Raw genomic sequence first — 22,400 nt, 5'->3', positions numbered from 1 at the left:
CATCCATGTAAACATGAAAGAGGTAAAGTCTCCATCTTTCTTTAAGGCTGCATAATATTCCATGGTATACATGTACCACCATTTGCTAGTACATTCGTAGGTCGATGGGCACTTGGGCTTCTTCCATGACTTAGCAATTATGAATTGGGCTGCAGTAAACATTCTGGTACAGAGGTCTATGTTATATTGTGACTTTTGGTCTTCTGGGTATAAACCTAGTAAAGGAATTATAGGATCGAATGGCAGGTCTATCTTTAGGTCTCTAAGTGTTCTCCAAACATCCTTCCAGAAGGAACGTATTAGTGGGCATTCCCACCAGCAGTGTAGAAGTGTGCCCTTTCCTCCACATCCATGCCAACATTTCTGGTTTTGGGATTTTGTTATGTGGGCTACTCTTACTGGGGTTAGGTGATACCTCAGAGTAGTTTTGATTTGCATTTCTCTGATGATTAAGGATGATGAACTTTTTTTTCATGTGTTTGTAGATCTTGCATCGGTCTTCTTTAGAGAAGTTTCTCTTCAAGTCCCTTGCCCACCCTGAGATGGGATCACGTGTTCTTTTCTTTTAAATATGACATTAGATAAAATCTGAGAGAAAAGGATTTGTCAGGAAACTAGCTCTATCACTTGTACCGAGAAACCAGTAGCTTGTATGTTAATAGCCTTCTTGTATATCTGTTTGTATTTTTATTTAAAATATATGTAGGCATAATAAAGGGATTAAAATATTTTATGTATGTTTGGGGGTTATTTATTATCCCCCACAATGTATCTTGAGCTGTGATGAGATTCACCTTAACTGAAATTAGGTTTTAAACACTTTGAAATCCAGGGACAGAATTTCTACTCAAGTGTCAAAATATAGAATTGGTGGAAGCAGAGGTGCTCTGGGTGAGGTGGGTGGGGACCTGCTGTGGTTTGAGTATGCCTCCCAGGATTCATGTGTTAGCAATTTGATCCCTGAAGTGGCAGTGTTGGCAGATGGGGGTCTTTAAGAGGTGATTAAGTTCTTAAGAGGAATTCATGCCACTCTCGCGGGGCTGGGTTAATCTCACAGGAGCGCCTGAGTTCTTTCTCTCACGGGGCTGGATTACTTACCTAGAGAGCGGGTTAATATAAATCAAGGACATCCTTACATTTTGCTCCCTTTTGTAAATGCCCTTTCACCACTCCGCCATTTTATTATACAGCATGAAACCCTGACATAAGCTGATCAGATGCCGCTGCCTGATCTTGATCTTTGCAGTCTCCAGAACCATCAGCCCAAATAAATCTCTTTTTTCATACCCAGTTCAGGTATTCTTACATAGCCACAGGTAGACTAGGTCAATTCTCCCACCCCATTGGCCAGGGCAGCACTTGCTTGCCACCTGCTAAGGGAACACTGTTTCAGAGGTTCACACGAGGGGGCTGTTCTTGCCACATGTCAGTTCAACGATAGACTCACTGTGGGCCAGACACCATGCCAGGAACTGGGGGTACAAAGGCAAGTGGTTCTCCTTTCAGGTAAACTGGTCTTGTGCAGGGCAGATGAGCTCTGAGATGAAAATGAATGATGGTGCAAGGGCAGTGCTGAAGGAAGTCAGAGGACAGAGCAAGGCTCAATACCTGAACTGGGGAGGAGAAGGCAAGTCAGGGAAGCTTCCAGAGGGCTTGGTGCTAATGTAAGTGTGAAGGGTATGTAAGAGTTTATCTGGTGAGTAAGTCATCACAGGACATAAGACTGAATTGTGGTGGAGGCGGAGCAAGATGGCAGCCGAGTAACAGCTTCCTTGCATCTGGGCACCGTGAGTCTGGGGAGATAGGACTCCAGGCATCTCTGGCTGGTGGGAACTGCCTATCATCACTCCTATGAGGATACAGGGAGTCATCGAGAGACTTCTGGACCCCAAGAAGAGGACTAAAACAGTGGAAAACCGGCAAGTGGTCGCGTGTGTTCAATCCATCTAAACCCGCCCACAACTGTAAGTTCAGTAGCAGTGAGACTGCAAACCAGAAAGGCCTTACCTGTGAACTGTTTTGATGTCCTTGGACTTGGCACTGAGTTGAACTGCCTTGGGGAAGGCCTGAGCGGGAGTGCGGAGAACTTTGGCCGTTGTCTAGGGCCCCAGTCTGAGCCGCTGAGTCAGACGGAGCTGATAGTGTTTGGTGGTGGGTCACACGGAACCATTGTCAGTGATCTGCCCCGGCAAGCTCCGCCCTCAGGGTCGCGAGCTAGAAATGGGTGGGAGCTGGTAACCCAGCAACCAAGTAGCCTAAGGGTGGGGTCTGAGCTGCCTTGCAGCCCTAACCCTTAGGGGCAGAGTGAGACCGGTTTTGGCACACTGGGTAAGTGGATAGCCACTTCAGCAGTGATTCCAGCGAGAAAGCTGGGAAAGATTCTGCTCAGCAAGTGAACAAGTTCAAAGTGCCTTTTAAGTGGGCTGAAGAGAGATTTAGGGTGTCTACCTGCTGGGGTTTGAGAAATCAGCAGCCTCCAGTCGTATCAGAACTGTTGACTAACATCTCATACCCCACAAGACCATGTGTTGCCCAGACAATATTCAATAACATATACAAACTGCTTTGTTTTTGGTTGTGTATTTTTTTCTTTTTTTTTGTTTGTTTGTTTTTTTGTTTGTTTATTTTGACGTTGTTGATGTTCTTTTGTTTTTTAATTTCAATCTTTTCCATACAGATCCCTTTTTCTTTCTCAATTTTTCTAGTTTAATTATAATTTCCCATTGCTGCCTTTTTTAATAACTACAACTTCATTTTTGCTAGTGTTCCTACCGCTATCATTTGGTTTTTCACCCAATTTTATCCCCGTAAAGTTTTCTGTTTGCTTGTTTTGGTTAAATTTATAGCATTTTTGTCTTTCCTCTCTACTTGGTGGAGGTGGGGTACTGTGTCTGGTCAGGTTAGCAAAGAGCTGCTGACCTCAAGGGAACCACCCAACTGGGCACCCCCAGAAGGTGGGGGTTTTTTAAGGTTGTGTCAAAGTACCCTACTGTACACCTGTATTGCCCTGTCTTCCTCTTTCTGTGCCTCTCTTCTTTTTGTCACTATTCCTTATCCCCACCCCCTCTCCTTTCTCTATCTTTCTTTTTTTTCTTATCACTCGGTCCTCCTTTCTTTCATCCCTTTTTTGCTCTTCAACCTTCTCACCCTTCTGGTCCTGTAACCCTTAGTCCACAGGCACAAGAACTTAAAGAGCAAGAGGAAGTGAAAGGAAAATTAGGGCAAGGAAACAGATAAATCACTCATGAGGAAGAATCAGCAGAAAACTCCAGGCAACATGAAGAACCAGTCCAGAACAACCCCGCCAAGGGACCATGAGGTAGCTACTGCAGAGGATTCCACCTATACAGAAATATTAGGAATGACAGAAAGGGAATTTAGAATACACATGTTGAAAACAATGAAAGAAATGATGGAAACAATGAAGGAAACTGCTAATAAACTGGAAAATAACCAAAAGGAAATCCAAAAACAGAATCAAATCACAGATGAACGATATGAAGAATATAAAAAGGATATAGCAGAGCTGAAGGAAATGAAACAGTCAATCAGGGAACTTAAAGATGCAATGGAAAGTATCAGCAACAGGTTAGACCATGCAGAAGAAAGAATTTCAGAGGTAGAAGAAAAAGTTTTTGAGATAACTCAGATAGTAAAAGAGGCAGAAAAGAAGAGAGAGAAAGCAGAACGTTCACTGTCAGAATTATGGGACTTTATGAAGCGTTCCAACATACGAGTTATAGGAATCCCAGAAGGGGAAGAAGAATGCCCCAGAGGAATGGAAGCCATACTAGAGAATATTATAAAAGAAAATTTCCCAAACATCACCAAAGATTCTGACACACTGCTTTCAGAGGGCTATCGGACCCCAGGTCACCTCAACTCTAACCGAGCTTCTCCAAGACACATTGTGATGAACCTGTCCAAAGTCAAGACAAAAGAAAAGATTCTGCAAGCTGCCAGGAGTAAGCACCAGTTGACCTACAGGGGCAAATCCATCAGAGTGACCGCAGACTTCTCTAATGAAACTTTCCAAGCAAGAAGACAATGGTCATCTACCTTTAATCTACTTAAACAGAACAATTTTCAGCCCAGAATTCTGTACCCTGCTAAGCTAAGCTTCAAAATTGACAGAGAAATCAAATCATTTACGGATATACAAACATTGAGGAAATTCGCCACAACAAGACCAGCTCTACAGGAAATACTTCAACCTCTTCTGCACACTGACCACCAGAATGGATCAGCAGCAAAGTAAGAACTCAGAAATTAAAGGACAGAACCAAACCTCCACACTGATGCAAAAGATAAAACTAAGCAATGGACTCTCACCAAATAAGACGAATAGAATACTACCACACTTATCAATTATCTCCATAAATGTTAATGGCTTGAATTCCCCACTGAAGAGACATAGATTGGCTGACTGGATAAAAAACACAAGCCATCCATTTGCTGGCTTCAAAAGACAAATTAAAGCTCCGAGTCAAGGGTTGGAAGACAATTTTTCAGGCAAATGGAATTCAGAGGAAAAGAGGAGTTGCAATCTTATTTTCAGATACATGTGGATTTAAACCAACTAAAGTCAAAAAAGACAAAGATGGTCACTTTATATTAGTCAAGGGAAAACTACAACAAGAAGACATTTCAATTCTAAATATTTATGCACCCAATTTAAATGCTCCCAGATTCTTGAAGCAGACCTTACTCAGTCTGAGCAATATGATATCTGATAATACCATCATAACAGGGGACTTTAACACACCTCTTACAGAGCTGGACAGATCCTCTAAACAGAAATTAAACAAAGATATAAGAGATTTAAATGAGACCCTAGAACAACTATGCTTGATAGACGCATATAGAACACTCCACCCCAAAGATAAAGAATATACATTCTTCTCATCACCCCATGGAACATTCTCCAAAATTGATCATATCCTGGGACACAAAACAAATATCAACAGAATCAAAAGAACTGAAATTTTACCTTGTATCTTCTCAGACCATAAGGCACTAAAGTTGGAACTCAACTCTAACAAAAATGCTCGACCCCACCCAAAAGCATGGAAATTAAACAACCTTCTGTTGAATAACAGATGGGTGCAGGAAGAAATAAAAAAGGAAATCATTAACTTCCTCGAGCATAACAACAATGAAGACACAAGCTACCAAAACCTGTGGGATACTGCAAAAGCAGTTTTGAGAGGAAAATTCATCGCTTTAGATGCCTACATTCGAAAAACAGAAAGAGAGCACATCAACAATCTCACAAGAGATCTTATGGAATTGGAAAAAGAAGAACAGTCTAAGCCTAAACTCAGTAGAAGAAAAGAAATATCCAAAATCAAATCAGAGATCAATGAAATTGAAAACAAAAGAATCATTCAGAAAATTAATGAAACAAGGAGTTGGTTTTTTGAAAAAATAAATAAAATAGATAAACCATTGGCCAGACTAACTAGAAATAGAAAAGTAAAATCTCTAGTAACCTCAATCAGAAACGATAAAGGGGAAATAACAACTGATCCCACAGAGATACAAGAGATCATCTCTGAATACTACCAGAAAATCTATGCCCAGAAATTTGACAATGTGAAGGAAATGGATCAATATTTGGAATCACACCCTCTCCCTAGACTCAGCCAGGAAGAAATAGAGCTCCTGAACAGACCAATTTCAAGCACTGAGATCAAAGAAACAATAAAAAAGCTTCCAACTAAAAAATGCCCTGGTCCAGATGGCTTCACTCCAGAATTCTATCAAACCTTCAAGGAAGAGCTTATTCCTGTACTGCAGAAATTATTCCAAAAAACTGAGGAAGAAGGAATCTTCCCCAACACATTCTATGAAGCAAACATCACCCTGATACCAAAACCAGGAAAAGACCCAAACAAAAAGGAGAATTTCAGACCAATCTCACTCGTGAATTTAGATGGAAAAATTCTCAACAAAATCCTAGCCAGTAGATTACAGCTTATCATCAAAAAAGTCATTCATCATGATCAAGTAGGCTTCATCCCAGGGATGCAAGGCTGGTTTAACATACACAAGTCCATAAACGTTATCCACCATATTAACAGTGGCAAAAAGAAAGAGCACATGATCCTCTCAATAGATGCAGAAAAAGCATTTGATAAAATCCAGCATCCTTTTCTAATTAGGACACTGAAGAGTATAGGCATAGGTGGCACATTTCTAAAACTGATTGAAGCTATCTATGACAAACCCACAGCTAATATTTTACTGAACAGAATAAAACTGAAAGCTTTTCCTCTTAGAACTGGAACCAGACAAGGTTGTCCTCTGTCACCTTTACTATTCAACATAGTGCTGGAAGTTCTAGCCAATACAATTAGGCAAGACAAGGAAATAAAGGGAATCTAAATGGGAGCAGAGGAGGTCAAACTCTCCCTCTTTGCTGACGACATGATCTTATACTTAGAGAACCCCAAAGACTCAACCACAAGACTCCTAGAAGTCATCAAAAAATACAGTAATGTTTCAGGATATAAAATCAATGTCCACAAGTCAGTAGCCTTTGTATACACCAATAATAGTCAAGATGAGAAGCTAATTAAGGACACAACTCCCTTCACCATAGTTTCAAAGAAAATGAAATACCTAGGAATATACCTAACGAAGGAGGTGAAGGACCTCTATAAAGAAAACTATGAACTCCTCAGAAAGGAAATAGCAGAGGATATTAACAAATGGAAGAACATACCATGCTCATGGATGGGAAGAATCAACATTGTTAAAATGTCTATACTTCCCAAAGCAATCTACCTATTCAATGCCATTCCTATCAAAGTACCTACATCGTACTTTCAAGATTTGGAAAAAATGATTCTGCGTTTTGTATGGAACTGGAAAAAAAACCGTATAGCTAAGGCAGTTCTTAGTAACAAAAATAAAGCTGGGGGCATCAGCATACCAGATTTTAGTCTGTACTACAAAGCCATAATGGTCAAGACAGCATGGTACTGGCACAAAAACAGAGACATAGACACTTGGAATCGAATTGAACACCAAGAAATGAAACTAACATCTTACAACCACCTAATCTTCGATAAACCAAACAAGAACTTACCTTGGGGGAAAGACTCCCTATTCAATAAATGGTGTTGGGAGAATTGGATGTCTACATGTAAAAGACTGAAACTGGACCCACACCTTTCCCCACTCACAAAAATTGATTCAAGATGGATAAAGGACTTAAATTTAAGGCATGAAACAATAAAAATCCTCAAAGAAAGCATAGGCAAAACACTGGAAGATATTGGCCTGGGGGAAGACTTCATGAAGAAGACTGCCATGGCAATTGCAACAACAACAAAAATAAACAAATGGGACTTCATTAAACTGAAAAACTTCTGTACAGCTAAGGAGACAATACCCAAAGCAAAGAGACAACCTACACAATGGGAAAGGATATTTGCATATTTTCAATCAGACAAAAGCTTGATAACCAGGATCTATAGAGAACTCAAATTAATCCACATGAAAAAAGCTATCAATCCCTTATATCAATGGGCAAGAGACATGAATAGAACTTTCTCTAAAGAGGACAGACAAATGGCTAACAAACACATGAAAAAATGTTCATCATCTCTATATATTAGAGAAATGCAAATCAAAACATCCCTGAGATATCATCTAACCCCAGTGAGAATGGCCCACATCACAAAATCTCAAAACTGCAGATGCTGGCGTGGATGTGGAGAGAAGGGAATACTTTTACACTGCTGGTGGGACTGCAAACTAGTACAACCTTTCTGGAAGGAAGTATGGAGAAACCTCAAAGCACTCAAGCTAGACCTCCCATTTGATCCTGCAATCGCATTACTGGGCATCTACCCAGAAGGAAAGAAATCCTTTTATCATAAGGACACTTGTACTAGACTGTTTATTGCAGCTCAATTTACAATCGCCAAAATGTGGAAACAGCCTAAATGCCCACCAACCCAGGAATGGATTAACAAGCTGTGGTATATGTATACCATGGAATACTATTCAGCTATTAAAAAAAAGGGAGACTTTACATCCTTCGTATTAACCTGGATGGAAGTGGAAGACATTATTCTTAGTAAAGCATCACAAGAACGGAGAAGCATGAATCCTATGTACTCAATCTTGATATGAGGACAATTAATGACAATTAAGGTTATGGGGGGGGGCAGAAAGAGGGATGGAGGGAGTGGGGTGGGGCCTTAGTGTGTGTCACACTTTATGGGGGCAAGACATGATTGCAAGAGGGACTTTACCTAACAGTTGTAATCAGTGTAACTGGCTTATTGTACCCTCAATGAATCCCCAACAATAAAAAAAAAAAAAAAAAAAAAATGAAAAAGACTGAATTGTGCCAAGGAATTGACATAAAAAGAAATAATTACAGGTAATTTGGCTGCTAACCGTCAGAACAAAGAAAGGGATGAGAAGAAACAAGGCTAGAGTAGTTGCAAGGGTGTTATTTCTTAGAATTTTCAGGATAGAATTCAGGGGTCCATTAAGTTTTTTAGCAGAGGAGTGGCCTGATCAGATTGTGCTTTAGATAATAGAAACAGGCAATATGTATTTAGGCCAACTGCATGATTACGCATTTTCCACACTTCATCTTATTTAATTCACACAAATGTCCCCTGAGTTACGTGTGTTTTTTGTGTCAGAGTTCTAGGAGGAAACAAAGGGCAACTCAAATGGGTTGACTGAAGAGTGTGTGATGAAGAAAGTATTTATGAAACTCTGGGTGGGGTTAAGGATGTGAAACTCCTTCAGGCGAGCAATAGGGGGGGAGATTTCTACCCCCCTGCATGCGGGGTTAGGAGAGAAATTGATTGTGGAACCCCTTGAGCAGGAGCCATAGTCTTCCAGGGAGAACTTGGCCACTGCCATTCCCTTGCCCCGCTGGAAAGAAGCCTGAGCAACAGATAGACTTCACTTTTTTCCTCCCACTGGACAAGGACTCTGCAATTGTAGGGCCATTAAGGGCACCCTCCGGGGAGCATAGGACAGAGTGAGGGAGAGTGAAGAAGGAGAAGCAGATGGTGAACATCCAGCGGAATCACTGCACGCATTTTACAGATGAAGCCACTGAACTCAGCTAAGTTGATTCACTTGCACCAGATCACACAACTTGTCGGTGGTGGTCCTAACTGACGCCAAAGAGGAACTCTTAACACTACATGGAACTGTCTCTTCATCAGACTGTGGAAAGAGAAGAGAAAGGCCAAATTTTGTGGCTAAGACACAAGTTAGCAGCCCTTTCTAAGGTTCAAGACTCATAAGTGGCCTAAGGTGGCAATGGGGACAAAAAGGAGAGAGTAGATTAGAAACAGGGGGGACAGAATGGATACAAGTTTCACACTCAATTTCCTTTATGTTTAAAAAGAACGCTAGCGTAAGAGATCTTAGATCCTTTCCAGCACAAAGCTCTGTTACACTTCTTTGTAGTGATTGTGGTATGTATTTATATCTACCAATTAATATATTTTTGAAAATATTCCCCAAATGGTCAGTGTACCACCTTTTGGAGATTTGAGTTTGTGACGTGTATCTACTATTGTTAGCAATGCCCAACTCCAATTTTAGGACAACCAAGATTATTACTAGGTGTCATAAAACACGTTTAAAATCATCAAAGTAAACATATACGTATTTTTAAATAGATATTTTTTTCTTATTACTGTGTATGGAATCCTGTGTGGAGTAGACTGTTGAAACCCTAAAATGCAACTTGACCTCTCCTCAGATAGTATGATAAGAGAAAAATACTAAATGCACAGCTGAAAATAATTCAGACAAATTCAGAACCATAAAGTTTCAAAGTACAATTTTACGATGATCAGTATGAACCAAACCATTTTCCTTAAATTGGCTCAATAATTGCCTCATTAATTTGCACTGATTCAGAAGAGCATTTACTGTTGTAAAAACAGAAACCTCTTAGTTTAAGTTTGAAAGTAATTGCCTATTTTCATCTCATGGAATGCTTTAAAAATTCACTTTAGTCAGGACATTCCAGAAGAGCTTTTTCTTTCGCTGTTCTGTATTACATCCCCTTAAGACTGGCTGTGACCACACTCTGGTTTGAAGTTTCTGAAAAACTTGAACCCTCAGGATCCTGTAAGATAAATAGGCTTTTCTGCCCCCCACCCCCACCCCTCAGCAATTTCCATTTCCAGCTGTTCCTCTCTCCAAGTCCTCACAGCCTTCTAACTGCTCTGTTTCTAGGGCTCCTACCTTCTGCTATTTCCACTTCAAAATAAACCAACAAAACAGGGAAGAACTGTTCTCACTCAGCAGGCCAACCAGAACTAGAGGCTCCTGAACACTTCTCAGCGTCCTCTTTTCCCCTGGGGCCTTTTGTCTGATTGTTCTCAGGCTCTCTAGACAGTGCCATTCTCTCCTTCTGGTACAACCAGCTTGGGTTTTCTCCTCACTGCCTCTGTCTCCCCTGCTTTGATGAATTTAGTATACTTTACCTTTAATTTTTAAAATTGGTAACAAATCAGCAAAGATGGAAATCCATCAAAATTGCCAATTTAGTCGGGTTATGTAATTCATTTTCTATATTGTGTTGTCATCTAGCACTGGAATAATAACTTAGAATTTCATTAACTGAGAAGCAGAAACTAGAAAATGAAATGTAAACCAGTGAACTGTGAAAATGATGATATATTCACATATACTCTAAGGAAAATGATTTCACATTCTCTGCTAATGCAAATGTGATGTGATGGGATCGTTGAGGTGGAATTACTTACTTAAAAGGCTTTTAAAGAAAGTGAGCATATATGATTCTTATACATTTAATGAACAAGATTTTTAATAGTTATCTTTTTAGTATCACTGAGTATTAGTACTTGAATGAATCTTAAAGTTAACTTAGTCTGGCCCAGAGGTCAGCAAACTTTTTTAAGTAAGACCAGATACTAAATATAGTAGCCTTATGGGCAATATGGTCTCTGTCAACTCTTCAGCTCAGCTGTTTAGGGCAAAACCAGCTATAGGTACTACATGAATGAATGGGTACAACTGTTTTCCAGCAAAATTTAACTACAAAGACAGGCAGCCAGCTGTCAGACCATAGTTTGCTGACTCCAGATCTCAGCCCTCACATTGTACTCATAATAACAACACCAAGGCTAAAAATATCCAGAATCATAATCAAGGATACACAACTAAGCAAGTAGGGCCACACCGCTATCAGGCATTTTAGTTTTGCCATATCAGAAGTCTTCCAATATGCAGACTGATGTTTTGACAACAAAAGCATGTTTCTCAGATGGCATTTAGCACGAGAATTCTGACTAATTGGTCTTACCATATCTATTAATTTCACTTAAAGCTGAACTTTTCAAAAAAGTGTATTGTTTTTATCTTCTGTACAAAAGCAGAAAAAAGGAAAGTTAAAAAGTTCCCATATTGTATATGACAGTTAATTATTTTTTTCTTTTTTGGAATGTCTATATTAATTTATCATTTCCGTTATTTAAAAATGAAAGATGTAAAATAATCTGTGCCCTTTAGGATAGATAAAATTAGGCATAATTTATTGAGCTTTAACATCCAGGAGTAATAAAATCAGAGAAAATAAAATACTGCCTTAACAAGTTTTGATATCTTCTGACCTTAATTTCATTTTATTAGAATTTATTTTAAAAAATTACTCTTATTCAGTGGAAAGACTGTCAAATGCTAAACATTTTAAAGAGATTTTTGGTATTCTGTGGGGAGTGGCACCATTTAAAGCAACAGTCTAGACAGAAATCAAAACAAAGATGTTGCATTCAAAGGAAAGAAAAGGGTGTTACAGTGGTAATCTTGAAACTATTTTTCCACTCTAAACAATACCATATGATGTTAAATGTATTAAAAAAAAAAAAAAAGACCTATCCTTAAGATACTGAATTTCCTAGAAAGGATACACTTCCTATTATGTCAGATAAGAGGGGGAGGGCATTAGAGGCACCACCTTTCATAGTGATTTTATGGGAAATTGGGCATTCAAGTATTTCATTGTTGCTATTCACATCGAAAACTGTTCCAGTTAAGTTATAATTTTTAATGAAATTAATTTCAACAAATGTAGATTATTTGTTGTCTGAAACATAGTTTGAAATGATAACATTGAGCCATGGGTAGACTTGAGGTCGGTCTAAGAGATGAGGAGGAGAGATGATGAGGACCAAGGAGAGGGAAGGAAGGAAGGAAATTACGTAGTCACATCCACTGGGTTTTGTGATTTTGTAAGTCCAAGGAGCCTATCCTGAAATGGGACTTCTGGGTTTGGTTGATGGAAGGGTCATGATGTACAAGGGCTATATGGAATGTATCCAGCCATGTAATATGAAAAATGGCATTAACAGTGGTTGAATTACATTCCAGACAGCCATGGTATAGTGGTAGATGCAGGAGGAGATAGTGCTAGTTGGACAATCAGAGGCAGGAAAATGTTTAATTAAGATTGAGATACCTATGGAAGGTCATGGAATATGTAAGAGGACTTTTTTATGTAGACATCTGAAGATTGATGCTAGAGACATTATGTTTAGGATTATCAGCATATATGTAGTATATAGTAACTGATGCCATGGAAGTAAATGGCATCAACTCTGTGATAGAGTTGTAATGCGTTTGAATTACCCAGAAACCATTTCCCCCCACTCCCATCCCTGGTCTGTGGAAAAATTGTCTTCCATGAAACCAATCCCTGGTGCCAAAAAGGCTGGAAACCACTGATCTATAGGTTAACCATCTTCTAGTGATGTGAAAAGGAATTCTTTTATTGGTGAGGGGTTAGCTAAAAGTTTAACTCCTCCGGAAATCCGAGATTCTGCTAGGCTAGTATGAGGGCAGCCCTACTTTGAATCACTGGCAGTGGGGCTTGAATAAGTGGGATTATCCCCTCTACTGTAGAGTCTTTCATTATTTAGAAATGACAGCACCTGAACGCTGATTGTCTGAATTGTTATGTAGGCCATTGCAGGTGCCCACAGGAACTCACATTCCTTCATGGGCTCACGCTCAGCAAAAGCAGCAACGTGCAAGTCGCATGGACTCACCTGGGTAGCGTTTCACTTTGCTTTTTGACTTTTAATTCAGACTAAACTTTAACATAAGAAGTTTTGATAATAACTGGTGAACTTCATCTTCTTTAAAGGTAGTGTAGCTCTCTTCCTGTGGTGTAACCATAGCAACTGACAAGGAACAGAGAAAGAAAGCTTTCACGCATGCTGTGCTAATTAGTCCTGTCCTGCAGTTTCCTTCAGCTGGAGGATGCAGTTTAATAAATTTTGCATGAGTAAGCATGTTTTGTGCATGAACTGTATGAACACATAACAATATCTTAAGAAGTATTCGGAAAAATATATACTTTGTATTTGTGCTTCAAGGTCCTTCTTTTTAAATATTTTTTGAGTCATTCTTTTAATAATTTGCCTCCTTCCTGAAGTTTTGGGATATTTTTATTTATTTATTTAATTTGGGGGGGGGCACCATACACTGGTTTTATATACCATTTGACGTATTTTCATCACACTGGTTAACATAGCCTTCCTGGCATTTTCTTAGTTATTGGGTTAAGACATTTATATTCTACATTTACTAAGTTTCACATGTAACCTTGTAAGATGCACCAGGGATATTTTTAGTATTATCAACCAAACATGAATATTTTTAGAGTGAAAACATTTTGTTCATCAATATAAGCATACTTTCCAGAAGAAACTGTTTTAGTTAACTACATTGAAGAATGATCCATCAAACAATGCAGAATATATATTAAAAATACAGTAACGTTCTTCATTCTGTATGACACATTGACTGCAAACCATCTTACTAAAGTCAGTCTTATGGCTTTGAAAAGTTAGATATTGAAAATTTATTTTCACTGTTGTGTTGGGAAGTTATGTGGGCCTTCTGAATGAAGTTGGATCCATCTTTGACCTAAAAATGTGGGGAGAAGGAGAATAGGGTAGATAAAAAGCTTTTTCTACTTGTATTTTACACCAATATTTGACAAGTTTAGCACATTTATATTCAGAGTGAATAGAATTGATCTGAAGTCATGTATAGTTATTTTGATTTATACTGTTTCTAGTTTACTTCAAGGTCTTTTTCTACCTTTACAACTGGGGATATCAAAATTTTTTATAACTAGCCTGATCTCAGCTGTCAAAGAAAGTCTCAGATTTTTTTCATTCTTCTCTCTCCCAGGCTTGCTTTCTGACAGTAGGGCCTGGGGAAAACCAAGGGAATCAAGCCTGGATGTTTTTATCATCCCACTTGACTTGACAACAGCATATGGATGGTGTCAGAACCTATTTCAGGACTTAGCCATAGCTCTTCGGTCCCTGTATAGAAGCATCGCCATCTCAGGAACCAGATCTTTTGATGGGGTTACTAATTCTGGACATACTTTACTGTCATCCTGATTGTCCTATCTGTTGTTCAGTTTTGCCTGAATTGAGGTAGGATAAACCTTGCAAAGAAAAGAAGTAACAGATCATGGAAATCTGTTATCAAAAATATTTACTCCATACTCAGAAGGAAAGAAAATCATTTTATCCTGAGGACATTTGCACTAGATTGTTTATCACAGCTTAATTTACAATCGCCAAGATGTGGAAACAACCTAAATTCCCATCAACCCAGGAATAGATTCATAGACTGTGGTATATATATACTTGAAATACTATTCTGCCATTAGAAAGATGGTGACTTTACATCTTTTATATTAACCTGGGTCGAGTGGAAACACACTGTACTTAGTAAAGTATTATAAGAATGGAAAAGTAAATGTCCAGTGTACTCAATACTAACATGAAGCCAGTAGATGAACTAGTACATGCCCACTTAAGAGAGAAACTCAAATCAATTCAAGTTGGGGGAAGGAGGAGGAGAGAGGGGTATGTGTATGTTTCCACCTACTGGGCATATGGTGCACACCTCCTGGGTGCGGGACACAACTACATCAGGGACTTCACCTAACAAATGCAAAATTGTAACCTAATTGTTTGTACCCTCGTATTTATCTGAAATAAAAAAATAAATGGTAAAAAAAATAGTTGCTCCATTCACATGCAGAAAAATTAGGGACCAGGAATATGTAAGTATGTTTGTGTGTGTATAATCTGTACATTTTAAGGTGAAAAACTTAACAAATGTTAGCTAGCTTATAATATACTGTTGCATTATTATTAAAACTGCATTGTAGGAAAAACTGAATGACTTGTACCATAGTTGAATTAATTAAAAGGTCTTTACTCAGCTACCCTATTAATTTTAAAACTATGAGAATTAAATTCCATGTTAATAAACAAGAAATAATTATGTTTTTAAGTACTTCATAAATAATTTTATATAATCAGAATATTAAAATGATTGTCATGATAGTTTTACCATAAAAATGTTTTATATGCGTCATAGCGGTAAACAATACCGTATACTTGTCATTAATCTACGTAGCCAGATAGAAAGATATTATATTGGTTTTTTTCTTTTTAAAAAATGACATCTATAAATTTTTGTGATTTTTTTAAAAAAATATAAATTTACTGCACAAAACTTAGAAAAACTCAGAAAAAATATACTTAAAAAATTGGGTAATTCTGGGGCAGTGCCTGGGGCTCAAAGGAGTAGGTTGGCGGCCCCAAGTGTTGGAGGTGGCAGGTTCAAGCCCAGCCCTAGCCAAAAACTGCAAAAAAAAAAAAGAAAAGAAAGAAAGAAAGAAAAAAAGAAATTGGGTAATCCTACCCTGTTTCCCCGAAAAGGTATGCTCCCAAAGATGCGCTAGGTCTTATTTTCAGGAGTTGTCTTATCTTTCCTGTAAGTAGGTCTTATTTTCGGAGGATGTCTTATTTTCAGGGAAACGGGGTATATTCAAGAGGTAGCTACTGAAGACATTTAAATATATTTTCTGCGAGTCTTTTTTCTATGCATGACTATGACTATTTATGGTTATGAGGTCAAACTGCATTCATTTTTTCCACTTAACTTACTATTGTGACCATTTTCTCAGTTTTTAAAAATTCTTAGACTTTAATTTATTATATACTATTTCAAATCTGTATTACCAGATTTATTTTACTGTTCCTTTGTAATTATTTATTTGGATGGTTTTCGAATGAGCTTTTCCAATAAGCATTTCCTAATGCGTGTTTGACAGAACACTGAAATCATAAGAAGGTTTGGGAAAACCCTTTGAGAAGTGTCATAAGCTGTTCTTGCAGATTCACGAAGCACATTAGAAAAATTAAGGGCACTGAGACAGTTTAACTTTCCAAATCTGTTTTTTTGACCAAGAAACCCTTCCTTATAACACAAATTTGTAACTCTCAAAACTAGTTTTATGAAGCATATGTAGTGCTTTGGAGACTCTGAGATATTCTAAGCTTCCGTGTCGTATCTGATAGTGTAAGAATCATTTGTTTACGCTGTCATATTTTCATAGACTTGTGATACCAGGCTTTATTAGAAAAAAATAAATGACTTAATGGTTATTGACACATATTTGAGACAGAGAAAGCACAGTATGCTTTCCCCAGCCTTCCTATTAACCTTGACTTTGCATTTGAGATTCTGTATTACAATGTCATGTTTGACCTTTCTAAATTATGAACATTCAAATTCAAATTCCCTTGTCCTATTAATGCCTGTTAAACTTCTCTATGTTTCATGTAATTCACAGGTCTTGCAAGAGCAAAATCCGTCCCTAGCCACACATACTCCAATGAAGTGGTTACCTTGTGGTACAGACCTCCAGATGTCCTCCTAGGCTCGACAGAGTATTCTACCTGCCTTGACATGTGGTGAGAAATGGAAACTTTATTCTAGCTAATCTATTTGTAGTGCTTGGTCTGGGTCAAGCCTAGACAAGCATTCTAACAGTTTGGATGAAGATTAATGGTGCAGGAGTGTTTGCCTGTGTGTGGCAATACGGAGGGACTTTTAAAATGTGATTTGGAATCTTCCCTAATCAGAGTCTCCCTTGCAGATGGTGTCTAGTAATGGTTCTTGATGGACAGAGGCAGAGGCATTTATCTAACTGTCAATACTGTGATTTTCCTCCCTCAGGGTCTTAATTTGTGGTTTTATTTTATAACACACAGCAATAAAGTTGGGAGTAATCCAACTTTTTGTTATCTCCAAACAGCAATAAAGTTGGGAGTAACAGGAGAATGTTTAAATTCACAGCAAAGCTCAGACAAGTGATCTGAAAATTTTGTTGGGAACTAACTTGGCTTACTTGGGATACTAGCAGTATCCCCAAAACTACTGACACCAATTATCCACAGTGAAATAAGATGACCACTTGTTAAAAATAGTATAAGTTTAATTTCAGTAGAGTCTTAAGTTTCACAAAATGGTTTAACACAGCTTAAAAATTTGTTTTATGTGGTTAAGTGACTGGCAAGGTTTAATGCATAATTATTATTAATGGTAAACTGTGCAGTCATCTAAATCAAATATTCAAATAAGGGAATAATCTTATTTTTAGCATGCAGGACAGATTTACTAGTGACTGTTGAACATGTCTTTTATTATTCTCTTATTAGTAGAAAAATATTTTTTCTATATACACAGTTATCTTTAAAATAAAATAATTCACATAGCATATGACCATTTTATAAGAGGAATCATCTTCCCTAAATGATTGTGACCTCATAAATAGAATTCAGCTATGTTCACATAATATTTATGACCTCAGTAAAACTTCGCCGTTTGTTATTTATCTTACTGTTGTATACTTCACTGCTCTCCCCTCAGTAATCATGGCTTTTTGTACATTAGGCTGCGATGAAGCCTGGCTTCTTCCCTGATGTTTCTGATTCAAATATTTTATGGTGAGAAAACAATGAATTTCCTTACAGTGACAAGAATGGTGTAGATTTTCTTAATTTAGATTCCAAACATTCCGCTAGGGATAAGATTTTATAATTTGTAAAGCTACTGAAAATATATACAACATTCTGTGTATATGGGAATATATTTATTTTTATGGGGTATACATCTGTAGCTTTCAATAGAGCTCACAAAATAATCTAGATCATCACACAGTATAAGATCTGTTCTCATAAATTTTGTAGTAAGGCTTACACCAAATCTAATACCATTTTAATTTATTCTGAACACTGAGAATAAAGATGATCATCTATCATTGATGGACCGAGCTAATCTATTTTTAAAATCACCCTTTTCTCTCTCTCTCTCTCTTTTTTTTTTTTTTGGAAGTTTGTTTTTACGCAGATTTTTTTCCTGACGGCTAGGTGGGAGCTTAGACAAAATAGACACGGGGATAATTAGTTGTGATGGAGGAAAAGGTTGAAAATAAAGAGCAAGAAATGCGTCAGGGTATCTGTTCCTTTCTCATCCCCTTTCCACTTACTGCGTTATAACTGACAGTTGGCTTCGTAAATAATCATTACTCTGTTCTGGAGTTGTGCCTTGTTTTTCTCTATTTTTCGAGTAGAGAATTCTAGATTATCTTTCAGTGAGGTCAGTTAAGGACTTTGCTAATAAAACATAGATTGGAAACATTTGTGGCCTGGGGCTTGGTCACTTAAAGCTATACCCTCAGAATCAGGAGAAGCTGGATTTTATTATCCACTAGGTGACTAGGGGCTAATTTTTCCAAAACCTTTAAAAGTGCTCTCTCAAGTACTGTACGAAGAACCGTATGGACTGTGCCTTGTTAATGTCTAAGGTGTGGTGTTAACACAAGATTTGATTTCTAGCAGGTGCCTCTTTCTTTCCCTGTGTGTCTTCTTTCTCTCAAGGAAGACACTTTCTGTCAATGTGCTTTGAACAGAGACATAATGGAAGCATAAGAAAACTGTCATTTAAGTGGAAGGGAGGAAAACTGATAGAAAATAGTAGACCCCAAATGCCCTTTGTCTACATGCCAGGATTATTTATTGCCAAAAACGAACAGCACATGCGTTAGGTCTGAGCAGCTTCTCATGCTTACTGGCTTTTCACGTCTAAGCAGAGATTCGTTCTGAATCTGATTTCATTCCAAGTGATTGTCTAAAAGCTATTCTGTTATTATCCTGTAAGTCAGGTAAAATGTATTTTTCCAGTTAGAGAGATGTTCACAGGCACTGATTTCTGCATAATCAATGCCATCGATGCTGGGTATTCAGAGACCCAGAAATGGGACTATAATTGAGTCATGGCTCAGCTGCGCCAAAGAGAAGGGCAAATATTAACTCACAGACAATAGCAGGGAGGCAGGTGGCGTGAGTTTCAGGCACTTTTACAGTTCATTTACCATCGTGGGGCAATAGAGTAGTAACTAAAAATTAACGATCCCTACACAGTGTTACATTTTCCAGTTTTCTGTTTAAATAGCCACAGGCAATAAAAATATTAATGAAGACATATATGCATTAACACTGTCAGCACGCAACAGAAATCCGAGCTGGCTGTGTTAAGATTTACTCCCCAGGAGTGAAGTCACTGCGCTGTTGGAAAACTCATCAAGAAAGACATTTTTTTTTTCTTAGCTTTTGTGAATCTTTTTTTTTTTTTTTTTTGGCCAGGGCTGGGCCTGAACCCACCACCTCCGGCATATGGGACCGGCGCCTACTCCTTGAGCCACAGGCGCCGCCCAAGACATTTTTTTTTATTGTTGGGGATTCATTGAGGGTACAAGAAACCAGGTTATACTGATTGCATTTGTTAGGTAAAGTCCCTCAGAAAGACAGGTTTTGATACCTTTGTGCCCCGCCCCCCCACCTCACTCCCCCCCAAGGAGATTTTAAGCAGAGGAATCAAATTAGAAATTGCCTCTGTATAACTTCTCTTAATTTTTGGATTTTATAACTCTTTTTAAGTCAAGGCATAGGGAAATCATTGCTAAGCTTCTAAGCGAAAAAAGCTTAACTGAATTCTGAAAACCACTTTAAGACAAGTGCAGATGTAAAAAGCAGCTTATCTGTGTAGTTCTTCCCTTGCCGGGGAGCTCTTCTCTCACGGTTAAGGTCATTGCTCAAAATAAGCCTTATATTCTTTTATAGAGCTCATAAATATGTTTGGGGCTGCATTTGTTTTTTTAGATAGAAAGGCAGAAGGTCACCTGGGATCAATTTTTAATATAGGGTGACTAAGTTATCTGTAGCTAATAAAGGTCTATTTCATCAAGATCACAGTGCTTTCCGAGGGTGGAAATACGTCGTAGCCCTGACCCGAGGTATCAACGTCAGGGTCCCAGCGCAGCATATGAAGAATGATGGCATGTCAGGCTCTTCCTTTCATCATCTTTTTAAAAGCTAATTAACATATTAACTATGCTTGTCAAAATGTGGGGCAAATCATTTATAAATAAGCCTGTCAAATGTAATGAGATTGCATATTAAATCATCCGTTTCTCTATCACATCTCTGATTTAAGATTAAAATTAATTTATCTAACATTGTAGCAGCTGGGCGGTTAGCAGAAATTTCCATACCAGTTTCAGTGTATAGAAAACTGCATCAAAGTTGAATTTGCATATAATAGAAAATAAATTGCCTGTTTATTAAGTGTTATAAGGCCATTTAGCATTGCTTTTATTAAATAAGCCTAATCACCACACGCATTGGCAATATACAAAGCTCTGCCATCATCTTTAATGATCTCTCTTGACCCAAGGAAATTTATGTAATAAAAGAAGATTTAGGTTTATTTACCAATGTTTTAAGAAAAAGAATCAGAAATGAACCCTACTATAGCCCCTTCCCTGAAAATAAATGTGTCCTATATGGGGTCCTATGGTTTAATTTGAGGCTTGAGTCATAATAGTAATAATGAGAGGTATTCTAGGCCCTGTTAATGTGTTTTCATTACTTGCCTATTATACCTTCACACAGTGAAAGAAACAAACACCCTAAAGAGACTAAATTATGGTATAGCTAAGGTCATGCAGTTATTGAATAGAGCCAACATTCAAACTCAAGGATAACCCACTCAAAGCCCTTTCTTTTTACAATATATTATATTACATAGTCTGTTAAAATGATTTAGAAGAAATTGGTTATTTTACTACTAAAGTGACTCAAGAGCATGAATACAATAAAATTCCTATTTTATTGTTTAGGTCTGTGGTTCTCAACCTTTCTAATGCCGCAGCCCTTTAAAACAGTTCCTGTGGGTCGCGACCCACAGGTTGAGAACCTCTGGTTTAGGTTGTACTCTGAGTCTTATGTCCTTTGCATGGTTCATATGTAGTGGGAGGCTTTCACTTCACACAACAGCCCAGGGACGGCCTCTTCCGACTTCAGTGTTCTAGCAGATTCTACTAGGTAGTTTATTCAAGGAGGAATTTTTAACATTAACTAAGACATGAATCATTGGATTGAATACATTTTCATGGGACCAGTATCTATGCTGGCATAATCTTCCCAATTTCTAGTCATTACTCATTTACCACTTCTGCTAAAATGGATGAGTCCTTGTGAAAAGGAATGGTAGTAAAAATGAGAATTTGAGTTCGTGAGCTACATCAAGTCATCTGTCAGTACTATTTGCACATTTTCTAATTAATTAGGCCACAAGACCAAGAAGGATATGAATTAGTTACTGTTAAATGTAACAACTCTGTAAGAGCTCTTGAGAGCTGCTCAAATGATGGATGATCCAAGGAGCTTGGGGTAGTTGCTGACAGTGCAATGCAATGTAGCCAGAAGAACCGGGGACAGGCAGGAAGACATCCAGGTGATTGAAAGCTCAGCTCATGGTGACATCACACTCCCACTACTGAAGTCCTTTAAAAATCAGAGTACCTTTGAGAGTTAATAATTATTCTGCCAGGATAATAGGTGTGAGAGAGAGATAGAACAATGACATGTGGTCACTTTTCTCTACACGTTAGAGCAATAATATGCTAAATACTACTAGTCAGAAGAAACTTAATACATTTGAGTGTTTAATTTATACCTAAGGACTTCTGTCTACAAATTCAAAGTCCTTGCAAAAAAATGATAGTACATTGCCTAATAATGGATGCTATCTGTAAGAACAGTTCTTTAATATTAGATTATTCTGGCATTATAGAGTGGCTACCAAAGTGCTGAATTTAGTGATGGCCTTGGGATGCTGAAAGGAAGCAGTTCTATTGTTCTATCAAACGTCTAGTGTGATTATGGTTTTTACACTCCATTGTTGTTTATCAAAGTGTATGTTTGTAGGAGAAAGAATGTATGCATGTTTCTAGTGGCTATGTTTGGTCACTTACTAGTGATAAATTAGCTGAATGATAATATATAAAATGAGGCATTGTATGTAATCTTCATTACTAAATGTTTCTCTTATTTCTAATTAGAGTTGGCAAAATAATTGGCTACCCAAAAACTGTTTGGGGGATGGTTTTTAAATAGGCAACCACAGAGACTAAGTTGCATGACAATTGCCTCACT

The 22,400-nt window shown here is 37.9% G+C and overlaps 1 protein-coding gene across 1 annotated transcript in view; it reads left to right on the top strand.

Moving 5' to 3' along the window:
- Positions 1-22,400, top strand: part of CDK14 (cyclin dependent kinase 14) — a 535,950-nt gene that overhangs the window by 273,099 nt on the left and 240,451 nt on the right. Inside the window, exon 7 of the mRNA XM_053553550.1 lies at positions 16,694-16,814. Within this exon, the coding sequence (XP_053409525.1) occupies positions 16,694-16,814 (121 nt within the window). The remainder of the gene's footprint in view (positions 1-16,693; positions 16,815-22,400) is intronic.

The sequence above is a fragment of the Nycticebus coucang genome, chromosome 11 (assembly GCF_027406575.1).
Source record: "Nycticebus coucang isolate mNycCou1 chromosome 11, mNycCou1.pri, whole genome shotgun sequence".
Classification (NCBI taxonomy): Eukaryota; Metazoa; Chordata; class Mammalia; order Primates; family Lorisidae; genus Nycticebus; species Nycticebus coucang.
Note: the sequence above shows the minus strand (reverse complement) of the source record. Positions and strands in the feature narration are given on the sequence as shown.